The sequence below is a fragment of the Sminthopsis crassicaudata genome, chromosome X, assembly GCF_048593235.1.
Source record: "Sminthopsis crassicaudata isolate SCR6 chromosome X, ASM4859323v1, whole genome shotgun sequence".
In the NCBI taxonomy this organism is placed as follows: Eukaryota; Metazoa; Chordata; class Mammalia; order Dasyuromorphia; family Dasyuridae; genus Sminthopsis; species Sminthopsis crassicaudata.
Genome location: NC_133623.1, coordinates 69614492 through 69634358, shown reverse-complemented (window position 1 = coordinate 69634358; position 19867 = coordinate 69614492). Strand labels below are relative to the sequence as shown.

The window sequence follows — 19867 nt, the reverse complement described above, 5'->3', positions numbered from 1 at the left end:
GAGCTGGGGCACAGATCCAGTACAGAATGAGGGAGGAACCTACTCCTTAGGGTGTTGGACAAGGGAACAAGAAACTTGTGGATCTAAGATAATTTACTGGGCAAAGAGCAGGAACAGAAGGGAGCACTAGTTGTGTGAGTCTGACCCTTGGTAGTGGGGTGACTGAGATTTTACTCCTTGCCTATTCTCAAGCCTGAAACTAAATGACCACTGTAAGGAACTCAGAAAAAAACAAAACAAAACAAAACAAAACAAACAAAAAAAAACAAAACAGAGTGAAATTCAGTTGCTTTAAACTGCTTTCAGATTGCCCATAATGATCAGGGTCAGCAACAATCTCCTGCATATTCAACAAAAGGCAAATTTACAGTTGTGTTCCCCAATTCTAAACCTAGATCAGGAGTTTACAAAGCCCAGACCAGAAGAGCAGGCTCAAACTTCCTAGTAGATTAGACAAAGTTTGTAAGTCCCAGTCTAAGCTTCTCAAGAGGCCCTTGATGAAGACTGGACTACCTCAAGAAAGCAGCAGTAGGACTCAAGAGCATACAAAACAAAACACAAGCCAAACTCAGTCATTGCCTTCTCTAGAAGTACTTAGTGCCTGGACCTAACACAAAATCTGAATTTGGTATGTGAAGCTAAAAGAATCCCACCATTAAGGTCTATTATGGTGACAGAGATGACCAGGACAGAAACTCAGATGAGGAGAATGACTCCAAAACATTTACAAGTTAAGCTTCAAAGTAAAGCAGAACTTAGACATTAATTCAAATAGAATTCCTAGAAGAAATGAAACAGGTATTTTTAAAATTTAAATAATTTTTTAAAAATATAATGAGAATGCTATAGGAAAGAATTGGAAAAGAAATTAAAATTATGTAGAAAAAGACTTTGAAGGAAAATTAATAGCTTAACAAAAGGAGTTATGAAAACTTATGAAAGCTACAGATTTCTTTAAAATTAGAATGTACTAAGTAGAAGTTAACAGCTGCATGAAACTACAAGAAATATTAAAGCAAAGTTAAAAACTCTGATAAAAAAGAAAAATATATAAGATATCTCATAAAAAAAACTGACATAGCACACTGATCAAGAAGAGATAATTTAAACCATGTCCAACATAATAGCATAGACATTATATTTCTTTTTTTTTATTTTTTTTTATTCATTTTTCCAAATTATCCCCTCCCTCCTTCCACTCCCTCCCCCTGATGACAGGCAATCCCATACATTTTACATGTGTTACAATATAACCTAGATACAATATATGTGTGTAAATACCTTTTTCTTGTTGCACAGTAATTATTAGCTTCCGAAGGTATAAGTAACCTGGGTAGATAGACAGTAGTGCTAACAATTTATATTCGCTTCCCAGTGTTCCTTCTCTGGGTGTAGTTATTTCTGTCCATCATTGATCAACTGGAAGTGAGTTGGATCTTCTTTATGTTGAAGATTTCCACTTCCATCAGAATACATCCTCATACAGTACTGTTGTTGAAGTGTATAGTGATCTTCTGGTTCTTCTCATTTCACTCAGCAACAGTTGATTTAAGTCTCTCCAAGCCTCTCTGTATTCCTCCTGCTGGTCATTTCTTACAGAGCAATAATATTCCATAACCTTCATATACCACAATTTACCCAACCATTCTCCAACTGATGGACATCCATTCAACTTCCAGTTTCTAGCTACAACAAAAAGAGCTGCCACAAACATTTTGGCACATACAGGTCCCTTTCCCCTCTTTAGTATTTCTTTGGGATATAATCCCAATAACAGCAATGCTGGGTCAAAGGGTATGCACAGTTTGACAATTTTTGGGGCATAGTTCCAAATTGCTCTCCAGAATGGTTGGATTCTTTCACAACTCCACCAACAATGTATCAGTGTCCCAGTTTTCCCACGTCCCCTCCAACATTCATCATTATTTGTTCCTGTCATTTTAGCCAATCTGACAGGTGTGTAGTGGTATCTCAGAGTTGTCTTAATTTGCATTTCTCTGATCAGTAGTGATTTGGAACACTCTTTCATGTGAGTGGAAATAGTTTCAGTTTCATCATCTGAGAATTGTCTGTTCATATCCCTTGACCATTTATCAATTGGAGAATGGTTTGGTTTCCTATAAATCAGGGTCAGTTCTCTATATATTTTGGAAATGAGACCTTTGTCAGAACCTTTACTTTTAAAAATATTTTCCCAATTTGTTACTTCCCTTCTAATCTTGTTTGCATTAGTATTGTTTGTACAGAAACTTTTTAGTTTGATGTAATCAAACTCTTCTATTTTGTGATCAGTAATGATCTCTAATTCTCCTCTGGTCATAAATTCCTTCCTCCTCCACAGGTCTGAGAGGTAGACTATTCTCTGTTCCTCTAATCTATTTATGATCTCATTCTTTATGCCTAAATCATGGACCCATTTTGATCTTATCTTGGTATATGGTGTAAAGTGTGGCTCCATATCTAATTTCTGCCATACTAATTTCCAGTTTTCCCAACAGTTTCTTCCAAATAATGAATTTTTGTCCCTAATGTTGGTATCTTTGGGTTTGTCAAAGATTAGATTGTTATGGATGTACCCTTTTTTGTCCTTTGTATCTAATCTGTTCCACTGATCTACCGGTCTATTTCTTAGCCAATACCAAATGGTTTTGGTGACTGCTGCTATATAATATAGCTTTAGATCAGGTACACTTAGACCACCTTCCTCTGAGTTTTTTTTTTCATTAGCTCCCTTGCAATTCTCGACCTTTTATTCTTCCATATGAATTTTGTTGTTATTTTTTCTAGGTCATTAAAATAGTTTCTTGGGAGTCTGATTGGTATAGCACTAAATAAATAGATTAGTTTGGGGAGTATTGTCATCTTTATTATATTCGCTCGTCCTATCCAAGAGCACTGAATGTCTTTCCAATTATTTAAATCTGACTTTATTTTTGTGGCAAGTGTTTTGTAATTTTTCTCATATAATTCCTGACTATTCTTTGGTAGATGGATTCCCAAATACTTTATACTCTCAACATTTGTTTGGAATGGAATTTCTCTTTGTATCTCTTGCTGTTGCATTTTTGTTGGTGATATATAAGAATTCTGAGGATTTATGTGGTATCCTGCCACTTTGCTAAAATTCTGAATTATTTCTAATAGCTTTTTAGCAGAGTCTTTGGGGTCCTCTAAGTATACCATCATGTTATCTGCAAAGAGTGATAGTTTGATTTCCTCATTTCCTACTCTAAATAGACATTATATTTCAAGAAATATATTTTAAACTGATCTCAGAGGAGGAAACTGGAAAAATAAATTTGATTAAAAAACAAAGAAGCTACATTTTGCTAAAATGTACTATAGACAATGAATAATAGTCAATAATATGTATATGCACTGATATATTGCCTATATGCTTAAAGGAAAAGTTAAATGAGTTATAATAAGAAAAAGATAGTAAAACTATAATAGTGGGGGACCTCAATGTACCCCCTTTCAAAACTAGAGAAATCTAACCCCCAATAAGTGATAAAGAAATAATTTAAGGATCTGAGTTCATTTAAGATGAGTTAAATCATTTAGAAATGGTAGACCTCTCGGGGTCCAGAGCTGCTATGGGAGAGAACATAGACCCTAGAGTCAGGAGGACCTGAGTTCAAATGCAGTAGCAAACACTTGCCATTCAATAGCATTGTGACCCTGGGCAAGTCACTTTATCCTAATTGCCTCACTAAGAAAGAAAAAGAGAGGGGGGCAGGGAAAGAGGGAAGGAGGGGGAGAGAGAGGGAAAGGGAGAGAAGGAAGGAAGGAAGGAAGGAAGGAAGGAAGGAAGGAAGGAAGGAAGGAAGGAAGGAAGGAAGGAAGGAAGGAAGGAAGGAAGGAAGGAAGGAAGGAAGTGGTAGACCTCTGGAAATGATTGAATAGGAATAAAAATGAAGAAATGGTTGGAAACCAAATAACTTAACCCTAAAGAATGGGTGAGCCAAAGTAAAAGTAAGATAAATAATCAATAAATTCATTAAAGATAATGAAATTAATAAGAAAGCATGACGAATTTTGAGATACTACCAAAACAGTCCTTAGAGAAAAAGCTTATAGTTCTAAATACTTTCATCTACAAAAGAGAAAAAGAGCATATTAATTAATTGGTTGTGCAATTAACACAACACCTAAAAAAGCTCACAAATTTTAAAATTCCAATCAAATTTCAAAACATGAATTTTGAAAATCAAAAAAAAAACAGATTAAGAAAAAGTAAAAGGGGGCAGCTAGGTGGCGAAATGGATAGAGCACCAACCCTGAAGTTAGGAGGACCTGAATTCACATCTGATCTCAGACACTTAATATTTCCTAACTGTGTGACCCTGGGCAAGTCACTTAACCCCAGTTATCTCAGGAAAAAATAAATAAATAAAAGAAAAAAAGAAAAAGAAAAATTAAAAGGAAAATATCATTAAACTAATAGCTGTTTTCTGGGAAAGAAATAATATAAACTATTCAAGTAAAACAAGGTCCAAGGTCTATCCAATTCCTTTCATGATATGAATATGGTCTTGATACCTAAACCAGGAAGAGTCAGAAACAGAAACAAAACTATAGACATACTCAAACATAAATTTAAATATTTACAACAAATTATTTGCTATGACACTATTGCAATATATCACAAGACTTGTACAGTATAACTGCTGGATTTATACTGGGGAAGCGGAGTATGTTTTAATCTAAAAACATAACAATTGTTATTGCTCAATTGTTTTTAATGGTGTCTGACTCTTTGAGACCCCATTTGTGGTTTTTTTTTGACAAAGATATTAAAGTGGTTTGTCATTTCCTTATCCAGATAATTTTACAGATGAGGAAATGGAGATAAATGGGGTTAAGTGACTTGTAGAGAATCACCCAGCTAGGGAGTGTCTGAGGCCAGATTTAAACTCAGGAAAAATAAGCCTTCCTGACTTAATGCCTGGGGTTCTGTCAACTACAATACCTAGCTGCCCTTTCAACATAATAATAAGAATATTAATAACATAAAAACATATGATTATCTAAATAAATTCTGAAGAGCACTTTTGACAAGATGCAGCAACCATCATGTTGAAAAATAATAACAAAAAGCATAAGAATAACTGGATCTTTCCTATGATAAGTAATGTTCATCTAAAAGCAAAAACCAGCATTTTGTTTTTTTAAGAGTAATATCCTTTTATTTTTCAAAATACATGTATAGTTTTCAACATTCACCCTTGAAAACCTTGTGTTCCAAATCTTTCTCCCTTCCCTCTACCCCCTCCTATGTTTATTTGGAACACAAATTGGTAAAATTTTTTTACTTAATAAATGTTTATTGCTGATTTCTCCTAATATACTTTCTCTTCTCTTTTTTAATAATAGCTTTTTATTTCCAAAATGCATGCAAAGATAGTTTTCAACATTCACCCTTGAAGAAAACTTGTGTTCCAAATTTTTCTCCGTTTCTTCCCTCACCCCCTTCCCTAGACAGCAAGTAATCCAATCTATATTAAACATGTGCAATAATTTTATACATATCCCCACAATTATCACACCATACACACACACACACACACACACACACACACACACACACACACACACAAAATAAAAGCAAAGAGGAAAGAAAAAATGAGAAAGGAAAAAAGCAAGCAAACAACAACAAAAAACGTGAAAATACTATGTTGTGATTCATATTTAATCCTCATAGTCCTCTCTCTGGATGCAGATGGCTCTCTCCATTACAAGTCTACTGAAATTGCCTTGAATCACCTCATTGCTAAAAAGAGCCACATTCTTTATAATTGATCATCATATAATCTTGATTTTGCCATGTATAAAAGATCTCCTGGTTCTACTCATTTCACTTAGCATCAGTTCATGTAAATCTCTCCAGGTCTCTATGAAATCTCCCATGAATCATTTCTTATAAAACAATAATATTCCATAACAATCATATACCATAACTTATTTAGCCATTCTCCAATTGGTGGGCATCCACTCAGTTTTCAGTTTCTTGCCACTATGAAAAGGACTGTCACAAACATTTTTGCATATGTGGGTCCCTTTCCCTTTTTATGATTTCTTTGGGATATAGCCCCAGTAGAGGTGCCGCTGAATCAAAGGGTACTTACAGTTTGATAGTCCTTTGGCCATAGTTCCAAAATGCTCTCCAGAATGGTTGGATCAGTTCACAATTCCACCAACAATGTGTTCATGTCCCAATGTTCCCACATTTATCATTGCCTTTTCCTGTCATCTTAGCCAATCTGAGAGGTGTATACTGGTACTTCAGAGCTGTCTTCATTTGCATTTCTTTAATCAATAGTGATTTAGAGCATTTTTCGTATGACTACAAATGGTTTTAATTTCTTCATCTGAAAATTGTCTGTTCATATCCTTTGACCATTTATCAGTTGGAGAGTGGTTTATATTGTTATAAATTTGAGTGAATTCTTTATATATTTTAGAAATAAGACCTTTATCAGAACTCTTGGATGTAAACTTTTCCCTGTTTTCTGCTTCTCTTCAAATCTTGGCTGCATTTGTTTTGTTTGTACAAAACCCTTTTTAATTTAATTTAATAAAAATTATCCGTTTTGCATTTCATAATGCACTCTATTTCTTCTTTGGCCATAAATTCCTTCTTTCTCCACAGATCTGTTGTTCTCCAAATTTGCTTATAGCATCATCCTTTATGTCTAAATCATAAATCCATTTCAACTTTATCTTGGTATAGGGCATGGAACACAAGATTTTGCAAGGTTGAATGTTTAAAACTATCTTTGCATGTATTTTGAAAAAATATATTTAAAAAAGAAAGAATATGGTAGCTCTTGCTTTTAAATGAATATTATAATAAGATCCTGTTATTCCTATGCTTTTTGGTGCTGTTGTTTTTTTAAACAGGATGGTTGCTGCATTTTCTTTTCTTTTTTGTCACTATGAAAGGAAAGGGTAGGATGGAGAGAGAAAAAGTTCATTGAAAATAGTTGAATTTTTAAAATTAAGTATAATGTCACTTGCAGTTCCCATTTCATGGGATTTTTGTGAAACAAGTGCTTTAGAAAGCTAAAAGCATGATAGAAGTACAAGTTATTGTTATTTTGGTGTGATTATGACCATCATAGAGAGGCAGCCTTGGCATTTTGGGTGCTGTGCCAACCTTAGACCTAGGAAGACCTGGATTCAAGTCCAGCCTGGGATATTTACTAGCAATGTGAGCCTGGGCAAGTCAATTAACCTCTCTGTGCTCTAGACCAGAGGTGTCAAAAACGGGGCCAGAACGAGATTAAAATGTAATTGGGAAATATTTAATAAAATAAATAAGAAGACACTGAAACACAGAGACCAAAACAATTTAAACACCAAGTCAATATTGCCTGCAGCAAGGACTCTTATGTCCACATTAGTGGCCTCAGTTTCTATTTGACACCACTGTTCAAGGTGACACTACTGCCTTAAGTTTCAAAGAAGGGACAACCTGCATTAGTGGGGAGGGAGTGTAGTTTTTCCTGGAGGGTGTTTCAGGAGTTTCAGGCTCTCCCCTAATCAGCTACAAGGGACCTTACAACAAAGAATGTCAGAACTGGGAGGGGCCTGGGGTCAGAGAATGTCATACATAGCTTGGGAGACACATGGAACATTAAACCTTGACACAGACCTTGGCCACTCCAATAGAAATCATTTTCTGAGAAGCAGATAGCACTTCCCCAATGCTTTTTGTATTAGAAGTGCCCCGGCCCACATTCACTGTCACTGAAAACAATGATACCCTAAATGTGTTTCTGTAAAAGTATGTTTTGTAACGGTTCTATTCTTGGTGAGCCCAGCTTGAGGGACAGGATTGGCCTCTGAGTAGATGTTGTCCCAAAGTATGATCCTCCTTGGGAACCTAAGAATGATAAAAGCTTCTAAGACATTGGGCCTGGACCCTGGGGAGCTGGGGACCAGTGATTCTGGGTGGAAAGGGAAAGGGATGGAGAAGTTGGTGGGAACTATCAGTGATCAGTCAGCCTGGGTGGGCTCTGAGTGCTGGGTAGACCAGAACATTCTGTGGAATAAGGGGACATGAAGAAAAAGTAGGGGAGTCATCTACTCATGGATGGAGGGGGCAGGGATCAAAAGGGCTGTCATGGATCCTGGCAAAGCAGTGTTGCAGAAAGAAACCAGCACAGACAATTGGGCTATAATGGAAAGAGCAGTGCGTTGGGTGTCAGAGGACCTTGTATAGAAATCCTCTAGTGTAGAAATGCAAACTAAGACAATTCTGAGGTATCACTTCACACCTCTCAGATTGGCTAAGATGACAGGAAGAGATAATGGTAAATGTTGGAGGGGATGTGGGAAAACTGGGACACTGATACACTGTTGGTGGAGTTGTGAAATGATCCAACCATTCTGGAGAACAATATGGAACTATGTCCAAAGGGCTATAAAACTGTGCATACCCTTTGATCTAGCATACCCTACTGGGTCTGTATCCCAAAGAGAGTATAAAGGATGAGAAAGGACCCACATGTGCAAAAATACTTGTGGCAGCTCTTTTTGGAGGGGCAAGAAACTGGAAAATGAGTGGATGTCTATCAGTTGGGGAATGGCTGAATAAGTTATGACATATGAATGTAATGGAATGTTGTTGTTCTATAAGAAACAATCATCAGGCTGATTTCAGAAAAAACCTGGAAAAACTTAGAGTAGACCCAAGAGAACATTGTACACAGTAACAAGACTGTGATAATCTGCTATGATGGACTTGGCTCTCTTCAACCTTAAATGAAATGATTCAAGACAGTTCCAATAGATTTGATGGCAAATGCCATCCGCATCCAGAGAAAACTGTGGAGACTGAATGTGCATCTCAGCATAGCATTTTCAGCTTGTTTTAATTATTGTTTGCTTGTTTCTTTCTCTTTCTTATGTATTTTTCCTTTTTGATCTATTTTACTTGTGCAGCATGATGAATATAGAAATAAGTTTGATCTATATCAGATTGCTTGCTGTCTAGAGGAGGGGAGAGAGGGGAAGAGAGGGATACAAATTTGGAGCAACAGGTTTTACAAAAGTGAAAGTTGAAAACTATCTTTGCATATATTTGAAAAATAAAATACTATGAAAAAAATGTTCTAGTGACAGAAAACCCTTGGATTGCAGAGGGGGGAAACTGAGGCCTGAAGAGGGAAGAGCCTTGGTTAAGGTCACACAGCTAGTAAGTAGCATGTGCTCACTAGGAAGTAGTAAGACCAACAGACAGAGAAGACAAGCAATCTTCTGCTCTGGTGTGAACCAGCTCATTCACAGAATTGCAGGGGTGACTTTTGCTTTTAGGCAATAGCCACCAAGTATCCTACAAACAAGGGGGAGTGGAAAGAGCCTGAGATTTGGGGACTTGGGGTTGAGACTTGGGGCTGCCACTTTCCTAGTGCTATGATCTTGGGCAAGTCACCCCAGCTCTCTATACCTCATTTTTTTCCTCTATAAAATGGGCATATTAATACCTGTCCCACCTACCTCAGTGATGGGTGTGTGTGTGTGTGTGTGTGTGTGTGTGTGTGTGAGGTAGGGTGGGGAGGAGGGAACTTAAGGGGATGTGAAAGTCCTTAAGAGGCTGAAACCAGTTTGTGAGCAATTCTTTCTTGTGTCTGACCAAAATCTTTCTTGATGTGCTCTACGTCCATGCTCTTCTCCTCAGTTCTTCCCCAAGGCCCCCTTCTGTGTCCCTGTTGCTGAGGCCTGCTGTCCCCCAAGGAGGGAATCCAGACCCACTTCTTTCCATAAAGTACATTCATTGTATGTTAGGATGCTCCCCTTTCTGGGCTCAGCAGTCAAATTGCTCCCCTTATGGAACCTTTCTGCAGAAGGGGAGATCAGGCTGCCAGCTCTGTAGCAACTTGGGATAAGTCTATGGCAGTAGCCGGCACAGGGGATTTCAGGCCAATACCAGGATCCCTGAGCCAGAGCAATGAAAAAAACAGGAGGAGGACAGAGGAGGAAGAAAAGAAAGGGAGAATAGGGAGGAGGGAAAGGTAGAAAGAAAACATGAGGAAGGAGGAGGGAGAAAGGAAATGAGGTGAAAGAAGAGGGAGAGGAGGGGAAGGAGGAAGAGGAATCAGGAGAAAGAACAGAAAGGAAAAAGAAGAGAGAGGGAGAAGCAGAACTCAGTGTTTAGGCTTGAAAAGCCCAGACCAGTCCTTCAGGCCACCTCCTGATGAGCCAGTGCTAGGACATGCAGGGGGCATGAGGGTTTGGGCCAGGGGGACTGTCTCCTACTGGACCCTGTCCTGCTGACCATCTCTGAGGACAGCTGGGGCATCAGGAAACAGCCACAGCCTGACCCCGCTACACATGATCTCCCAGGGATGTACCCAACCATCTCAGGGGAAGACTTCACAACAAACACTAGACAAAGCAATCAATTAACAAACTTTATTAGGTCCTTACTGTGTGCCAAACACTGTGCTAAGCACTGGGGATACAATGAAAAGCAAAAAAATACTATCCCGGCTCTCAAGGAGCTCACATTCTAATTGGGAAGAAAACTTGTAAATAACTAGGCACGAACAATATATAGACAGAGTATATGGAAGGCAATATGCGAGGGGAAGGCACTAGCAGCTGAGGGAGCTGGGAAAGGCCTCCTGCAGAAGATGTCCCTTGGCCTGAGCCTAGAAGGAAGCTAGAGGGTCTAAGAACAATACATTCATCAAATCTGTACATGGCACTGGACTGGGCACTAGGAGTGATACCAGCTTCTCCTTTTCCGCTCCTTCTTTCTTCCTGCCCTCACCAAGATCTGGCTGTGGCTGCACTTGTACTAATTTTCCTGCTCTCCCCCCAACTCAACTTCCACTCTCCTTCCCACTCCATCACAGTGAAGGAATTTGAATATTCCTTTCTCTCCAATGCCATCTCTCGCTACCACCAAACTCCTTTGAAGTTCATTCAATCCATGTTTCCCAGTGAGTCAAGATTCTAACAAACTTAATGAGAAAAGAGTATTGAAGGATAAGGGAGACACGGCCATCTGGAAAACAGATAATATACTGATTGAAGTGTAGGTAACATACATATACACACTTGCCATCCATCATTTCTGGCTATTATTTATTACTGATGACCAAATTCTTCCTTCATGTGCTCTGACCTGATCACATAATCTGCATGGCTAAGAAAGTAATTCACAGTTATTTCTGTCAATAGATAGAAAATATATGGCAAAAATATACACATAAAAATAAATAATCATTATAGTCCTCAGATGACTAATATTATTCAAGGTAATTTAAGGGCCTTTTTTGTTGTTTTACAACAAGACTGAATTGCTTTTGTCTTCCTAGCAACTACAAAAGCACAATTTTATTTCTTCAAATTTAATTTGGTATAAAATATACCTAAGGTGACTTTGCTCTCTTTGGACTTTCTATTATGAAGTTGACTTGCAGAATCATCAAATCAAACACATGGTAAACATGATTATATTTGAAAGGGGGAGGGGGGAGAAAAAAGAAATGTTAGAATTAAAAGACCAAAAGGAAATAAAAGGAAAGATGCTGTCAAGAGAAGCTCAGGCTGATGCTCCTGACAGATCTTGAAAAGCCAGTTACAGGGAACTTTGCTGAAAGGGGTAAAGGTAGATTAAAACATTTAGTCAGTCACAGACCTAATACATATACCAATTCAAAACCAAGAACACTAGAGGTGCTTAGAAGATGAAATATCAGGAAAAGCGGTCACTAAGTTCTCCTTTTCCTTCTTGGGTTAGCTTAACTGAGTCAACAATTTGCAGCACAGTGAACATAGCCTGCTCCGTGGGTCCAAAACAAGGGAATGCTGTGTAAAACTGGCAGATGATCAATTTTCAAGCAAACATTAAGGAAACTCCAACCTTCTGGTGAAACAGGGAGTGTGAGCAGATTCATTCTCCATAGGTGTAGAACTGCTGGTCCTCACCCTCAAACTCTGGCATCTCTTGCATGCTGGAAGAGACAAAAATGAAAAAAAGCATTAAATTACAGTCAGTGCTTGGTAATCTGGGAATTGAGAGGAAGGGGGGGCAGGGGCCAAATTAAGACCAACTAGATATAGTTACCAAAAGACTGAGTAAGATATGAGTTTTCCCTCTTGGCCACATATACTTGCTAACAGGTGGATTAATTAATATACAGCAAAATTCAACCTGAAAACTCTTCTACCTATCAGGAGCTGTGGTAGGAAGGAATGGTTATCATTAGTATTGAAAGACAAAAGACAAAACAGGTTGAGAAGGCAGGGTTTAAAAAACAAACAAATAAACAGTGTGTATTAATTAAGGGATTTAACTGGAGATAAAAACCTATATATGTTTAGGCATTTTTAAAAAGCCCTGTTTTCTATTTTACCTCACGAATCCTTGCTGGTCTCCTGTCCATTCTGGTTCTTGGCCATACTGGACATACTGGACATATTGGACATTTGGGACATTGTGGACATTGTGGATATCCTGGATGGTGTTTTGGAAGTTAGTTTGATAGCTCTGCTGATAACCGTTCGGGTAGTTGTTCTGGAAGCCGCCGGCATAGCCGCTGGGGTAGCCGTTCGGGAAATTGTTCGGGACAGTGGGTGGGTAGGTGCTGTGGTAGGGACCCGGGAAGCGGTTCTGGAACCCGGGGTGCCCGTTGCTGTGGGCATGAGAAGCTCCCGAACCGAGCCCGTACAGGTAGCCAGAATACTTGGCATCATCGATGTGGTCTTCAAAGAACATTTCCCTCATTTTGAAAAAGGTCATACCTGTGAGTAGGGAATCGGACCCTGCCTGGTGCTGGGAGCCTATGCGCTCCAGCTCCAGCTGAGTGGCCACTTCCTGCAGTCCACCCCTGAGATTTTTGCAGCTCTTCATGAGGTACTTGATATCATAGATGACCGGAAAGAACAGTCGGAGAATCTCGAAGAAGTCGCGGGCTTCTTCGGGCAAAGGAGAGTTGGTGAGCATCTTGATGAAGTAGCCGAAGTCGTAGCCGCTGTGGAAGGATAGCCACTTGACCCCGTCACACAGCACCACTCCCGATGTCATCAGGAGCTCGGCAAAATACTGGGTCTCGATCCCTTCTTCTTCATGTTTCTTGAACTGGATGCCGGACATGGTCAGGAGCTCTATGGAGTCTTGGGCGTACATATCCTCCTTCAGATTGAATTTAAAGTTGAATTGCCACGTGGAGGTTCCCGGGGGGCACTCTCCCTGCTCGTTCATGAACGTCAGCCCCAGCTGGATGATCTTCAGCCAGTCCACATTGCACCTCAGCAGTTGGTACTGGTAGTCGGCGTAGCTTCGGAATTCTCCGACAGGTTTGGCCACCACACCTGGGAACTCCGTATCCATAGCCACGTAATTGTATTTCTGGATAACGGGTCGCATTTTCTTCATCTCCTCGTCCAGGTTGCAAGCCCAAACTTCCCGGATCCGCGGGCTCTGCTCGGCACGGGCTGCAGGCATGCTGGGCTGAGGCGGGGCGCGTAGCGGGGAGCCGTCGGACACTAGCGAGCTGCAGCAGCTTCTCATGGAGCCGAGTAAAGATTCGCCTCTCCAAGCCCCTCTCTCGACCGCCTTTACTTTGGTACCTGCGCCGGGGGCCGGAGCCGCTGCGGTCGCGCTTCTCCGCCTCCTCAGTCCCCGCCTCCTACTCACCATAGAGACGGCCTTCTGTGGCTGCGCCCCCCACCTTCTCTCCGTCCCTCCCCCTGTTCGGTCGCCCCCCCCAACGCCCTCAGCCGGCCGCCTGGGGAAGGAAGGGGGCACGGGAGCCGCGTGGCGCTGCCCCTCCCCTCTCCCAAGTCCGAGTCCGGGGAGGGAGCTGCGCGGTGACGTCAGCCTGCCTGTGTACCGAGATGCTGATGGAACTGCTGGCTATTATTATATGGTATACCAGGAGACACGCGCGCGCGTTTCTAGGAGACCCCGGCAAAACGTCAGCCCCTCGTGAGGGAGGGGGTGCTTTCGTTGCGCGGCCAGTGTCGCCGTCCCCCGCGAGCCGCGCCGCCGCGCTCGCGCCCCGCGGTCTGCCCCCCCTCCCCGCCGCTGCCCAGCTCCGGAGCCTTTTGCTGAGATGATAGAGGGAAAGATGAATGAATGGATGGATAGAGTGAGAATGCCGACCAGCAGCCAGTTAACCCCAAAATTACATACGAGAAGGAAGAAAAAGTAGAGGAGGAGGAGGAGGAGGAGGAGACGTTGAGAGAGGAAGGGGGGGGGGGAATTGCCTTTGGGAAATGGCACAACTCTTTTAGTGGCCGCTTTTAATTTCTGTACATGAGAATTAAAGGGCTCCCTTATTAGACAATTTTGTCCTGTAATGTCCAGCCTTAATCTGAGAGAATGAATGAACAAATGAAAGAATGAATGAAGCAAGCATTTATGAAGCTCGTACTATGTGCAAAGCACTATGCTAAGGGGGGAGGGGAGGAGGCAGGGAGTACAGAATTAAGAGCCCCTGCTCTCAAGGAGCTCCTCTAAAATGGGAAGAGAGCTAATGATCAATATTCCCCATCAATTAAAACATACTCAAATCACACTCCTTTTCAGGCTCGACAAGATTACTTCCCTAAATCCAAAGTGAAAATCACAGTACACAGCTCTTCCTGTACCCCTCCTCACGCAGATCCAGAGGGCATGGATGGGAAAGTACCCTGAGGAAGTTAAACCTCCCCAATAAGGGCTTGATCGTGTCAATTATTAACCTGGGGGACATCACATCACCGAGTGTTTGTTTCCACAGGGAACCACTGACCAGATTCTGCCACCTGCTGTACACCTGCTGCAGGGGCTGTATTGTTGCCAAGGCCATGCTAGAAATCATGCCCCCATGCCCCTGGGCTGCACCACAGAGGCATGAATGAGATTGTGTAGGTAAAATATTTGTAAATATCAAAGCACTATATAAATGTGAGCTGTGGTGGGAATGGGGGACTGACTGGAAAAGGGAGAGGAGCACTTGGAAAAATGCAAAATATGATTTAAGCTAAAGTGGGATGGGCTAGATGCTTTAGAAGTGGGGGTTCCCCTTTCCAGCAGGGGCTGCACAGTCACTTGTAAAATCTATAGTATCAGGAATTCCTTTTTCTGTGTGGGTTAGACTAGATGGCCACTGGACTCCTTTCCAAATCTCAGTTCTGGAATTCTTTTGTAAATACCTAGAGTACTGGACTTTGGGAGTGGGAAGAGCCTGCTTCCAATTCCACCTCTGATACTTCCTAACTATATTCAAATGCCTTCATCTTCCTGAGGCTCAGTCCCCTCATCTGTAAAATGGGCATAGTAACTGGCTCCCAAAATCATTGTTTATAAAGTTTAAAATGACTGAAACCAGTGATGTCCAGAGCCTCTCTGCTACTCACATTCCTACCTTAGGTGATATGTTGGTGCCAAGGGGTGTTCTTTTTTTTTTAATTTTCTTGTTATTTTCCCTCCTTCCTTCACCCCTTGAGAAAGAAAAATATGATACCCATAATACATATGAAGTTATGCAAACCCTATTTCTGCATTAGCCAAATTCCAAAATAAAGTAAGAAAAATAAAAGGAAAAAATAGACTTTAATCTGTATTCTGAATCCATCAGTTTTCTATCTAGAGGTGGATAGCATTTTTCATTCTGAGTCCTTTGGAATTGTGATGTATCATTTTATTGATCACTGTTATTAGATCTTTTACAATTGATTACCATTACCAAATTGGTGTTACTGTGTACATTATTTTCTTGGTTTGGCTCACTTTGCTTATCACTTGTTCAGCCAGCCATTTCCCATTTGATGGGCATTCCCTCAGTTTCCAATTCTTTGCCACCACAAAACAAAAACAAACAAAAACAAACAAAAAAAACTTGCTATTTAAAAAAAGACATTTGCTTTCCACATTCCTACCACAGAAGAAATATTGGTACCAACGGGCATTCTTGATGCCAGTCAGACATACCCTATTCTCTTTTCATGAGTGCCTGGGTCCTCCCAGAACTTTTTCCAGACTCAGTGCTGAAGTTGGGTTACCATTAATTGCCTTTGGAATATTGCAGAGGAGTCATGATATGTTTGCTTTCCCTTTATCCTCCCATCAGCCTGCACTATCAGCTTCTACCTCCTAGACCTGTTTCCCTTCTCACTTTATGGAACCAACAACCGCAAGCCCTTATAAACTCTCTATTAATCCTATAGATATTTCCTTGGTTGGGACTTTCGCTCCATCTGCTGGTTTGCAGTTTGTTCTTTATTTGTACCATTTATTCTCAGCTTTTGTTGTCTTTTCCAGGCTCTATCATAGGGAGAAAAAATTTGTAAAATAATAATTATTATTGTTGTAAATAAATTGTCTGGGTTTTTTTTTCCCTTACAGATACTGATGAGAAGAACAGGCAGAGATTGCCCAGGAAGCAGATTTCAGAGCTTCCCTGAGAGGACAAGGAATTACCCACTCAGATCTTGCCACTTCTATTCTCTGGCATCACAACCTTCCTAGAGAAGGAATCAGACAACAATAAAGTTCCTGTGGATGGTTTCTGCTTCTCTGTCTCTTCAGGTAAGACAAACCAAGATCCAGACCTACCTCCTCCATGAAGCCTTCCTGGCTGATGGGAGTATTCTGAGCTATTTTGACCCACACAAGTATGTTTCCTGTTAATTTCAATGCTATCTTCCTAAGGCACCCAAGAATAGAACAGTGGACTCATTTTGACTCAGGATGAGGGAGAAAGGAAAATATAGGACCAAGGTTTCTCCATGGGGCAAAGCAACAGGGAAGGAAGTAGAAGGAACAGGACAAGCCAGGAGACTGATTGCAGGAATGAGTCAAGTAAAACATGGCTTGGAATCTTAGAAACCAACCCATTCAGCTACTCATTTTATAGATGAGGAAATTAAGGCACAAAGAAGTGACTTTCCCAGAGTTTCATGGCTAGCAAGTATCAAAAGAAGGATTTGGACTCAGGTGTTTCTGATTCCACTTGAAACTGCTCTATCTTCTGTACAACCTGGCTGCTGCTTCATTCCCTTTAACATGTCTGCAATCTGTCCCCTTCTTTCTATTCCCATCATCTTTTCTGCCCTCTAATATTATCATTAACTGGTTTTCCATTCTGCCTTTGCCATTTATTACTTGTGTAACTTGGGCATATCCCTGCCTTAGTTGGATCCCATATTCTTCCTCTGTAAAATGCAGCATGTTGGGCTATTGCATGGTCTTTAAGTCCATCCACAATTTGGCATCTAGAACAAACTTTTCTTATCTCTGCCTCTCAATGTTGAGTATCTTAGCTACTTCCCCTAGGAAGCCTTCCTGAACCTCCTCCAAGTTCCCTTTACTTGTTAATATACACTTTTTAAAATTGCCCTGGTGGAATGTAAGCTCCTTGAGAGCAAGAACTGTTTCTTTTTTGTCTTAGTATTTATCTTCTACACGGGGAACTGGACCCATCCACTCTTATGGATCTCTATCACTCCTTGCTTAAAATACTCACAAAGCAGGAACTTAATTAGTCATTGAATTGAAAACTATCTTTTTCATGTATTTTGAAAATAAAAAAAAAAAACTATTGTTAAAATTTTTAAAGAATAAAAGGGTATTGAAAGACTGATTCCTAAAAAGTTAACAATATTTGTAACCCTAACTCAAATAACGAGAAGAAAACCCTAAGTGGAATTGCTACTAAAAACAAGATGATCAATAAGGGATCCATAAAGACAGACTCACTTGCCTACTCTAATAAATAAATAAATAAATAAACAGATAAATAAATAAATAAATAAATAAATAAATAAATAAATAAATAAATAAATGAATGAATGAATGAATGAATGAATGAATGAATGAATGAATGAATGAATGAATGAATAAATAAATAAATAAATAAATAAATAAATAAATAAATAAATAAATAAATAAATAAATAAATAGATGTGTAAATAAATAAATAAATAAATGTCCATTGAAATGAAGTGTAGGCAGACTCTACCTGTACCTGACAAGGTGCTGGATGTAGTAGGAAGTTACTAAAGACGTCATGCATAAAAAAAGCTTAGCAGTTAATAAAGACCAGTTAGAGACAAAGGATGCAGGTGCTAGCTTAGAGACTGACTTCCAGGTTTAGTGGCATAAGGGCTTCTGAAAGAGAATTGGTTCTCAGTGAATCTGCTATGAAACAGAGAAAGTGGGGAATAACTTCCTACCCTTACTTTCCACATTATTAATATCAGAGAGTGCTTTTCAGCACCAGTGCTAAAGCCCACCTGTTGTAGAGGTGGTCACTCCCAAATCAAACACTATCAGGAAGGTCTTTTTGAGGGAGAATATGGATCGTCATGGATAGAATCTTCCCTCTCTAACTGGCTTACCCTTTACAACTTTAAATTAATAAGTCAAATTAATTTTTGGAGTGCAGCAGTTACTCATCCTTAGAATTTAGTGCAGTTTAGGACTACACTAAGACTGGGAATTTCCTGCATAGATTGAGAATCTTGTAGCATAATAACATATTGACCAGATTGCCTCTGCTGCTGCCAATAAGAATGCTCTCTCTGTCCTTCTCCTACTGATCCTATATAGACTATCCTATATAGATAGGGCCCGAAGGAGCAACCAATAACGGTCAAGGGGATTAAGGTCCATCTGCAGTTTATGGGCTTGCTCTGAAGGAACATGTATCTTCAGATGGCAGGTTGCCGATCTCTTGTGAGGTGAGGATAAAGGTATTCCTAAAGAGAGGAAATAGCTTTGTTGATCTGCTTTCATGGATGTAATGTCTTTGTACACCAACATATTATGTCTTATGTATATATATATATATATATATATATATATATATATATACATATGTATTATGTACTATATGAGAATTATTAGGTAAAGATAGGCATGTATTAGATATTGTTCAGTAATATTAATATTAATGTTTTATAAGTTTTCATTAATATGTATACGATAGGGGACTATAAATGTATGCTCTATATACATAAATATTCATTATGCATAATATATAAATTGCATGCTTATATGATAGGGGAATAGATATGAATATCACATATATTATATATATATATATATATATATATATATATATATATATATATATACGTGTGTCTCTCTATATATATCCTATCCTATCTTAGGATATATTATCCTAAGCCTCAACTTTCTTCTGGATAAGAAAGGAACAATATCTGTATTACATACCCCATGAGATTGTTAAGGAGTTTTTTTATTAATCTTGAAATACTATGTAAATGAATTATTATTATTATTACTGAATTTGTCAAGAATATCAAAGTAAAACCAGTGATTTAAATTGAATAACCAACTTTTTTTTTACCAATGTTTAAGCTTTGAGACATAATAAATAAGATCCCAGCTGATGAAAAACAATTTTGGGAGTGCAGAGCCAACAAAATGTTAGGGCGAGACATTTTTTCCAGCCGTAGAAAACTTAGGTCAGCAGGAGAAGATTGTGACAGCAGGGTGGAGGCCTCTCCAGAGTCCATATACAACAAGCAGCGACAGCAGTTTTCAGGAGCTCTCATCCAAGGCATGTTAAGAGGGCTAAGCAACTGGTCAGAAAAAAGAGTCTAGGGTACCCTTTACTGGCACTGGGTACAGCTGGTGTTGATTTCCCACATTGCAGTTCTGAGTCACAATTTTAGGGTGGAGAGGAGTGATGGGGGGGGGGGTTGGTTTCAAAGGATCAGGAGTCCTGATGATAGCTCCAAAGCAAAGAAGAGTACTAGTGCTTGGGGCTGCAGAGGAGCAGGGGCTCTTCCAAGATAAAGATAAGAGTGGAAAATGATTCTTCTAGCATAATGCCATAGAATTGGGCAAGTGGAAGCTAATGATTCTATGAGACATTAAAAAATAATAAAACAAAGT

At 39.7% G+C, this 19867-nt stretch overlaps 1 protein-coding gene and 1 long non-coding RNA gene across 3 annotated transcripts in view; one reads left to right on the top strand and one right to left on the bottom strand.

The window, feature by feature from the left end:
• Positions 1-19014, top strand: part of LOC141549182 (uncharacterized) — an 84078-nt gene extending 65064 nt beyond the window's left edge. Inside the window, exons 2-3 of one of the 2 annotated variants that reach the window (XR_012484275.1) lie at positions 14742-14868; positions 16349-19014. This is a non-coding gene — a long non-coding RNA (uncharacterized LOC141549182). Of the gene's footprint in view, positions 1-14741; positions 14873-16348 lie in introns of both variants that reach the window. The other variant, XR_012484276.1, reaches the window with a different exon arrangement.
• Positions 10406-13681, bottom strand: LOC141548367 (CCR4-NOT transcription complex subunit 7-like). Its single transcript, XM_074277223.1, has 2 exons — positions 12372-13681; positions 10406-11969 (listed from the first exon to the last, which is right to left on the bottom strand). Exons 1-2 carry the CDS (start codon positions 13655-13657, stop codon positions 11909-11911), a joined length of 1347 nt encoding a protein of 448 aa, XP_074133324.1. The 5' UTR covers positions 13658-13681; the 3' UTR covers positions 10406-11908.
• Positions 19015-19867: the final 853 nt, after the last annotated feature.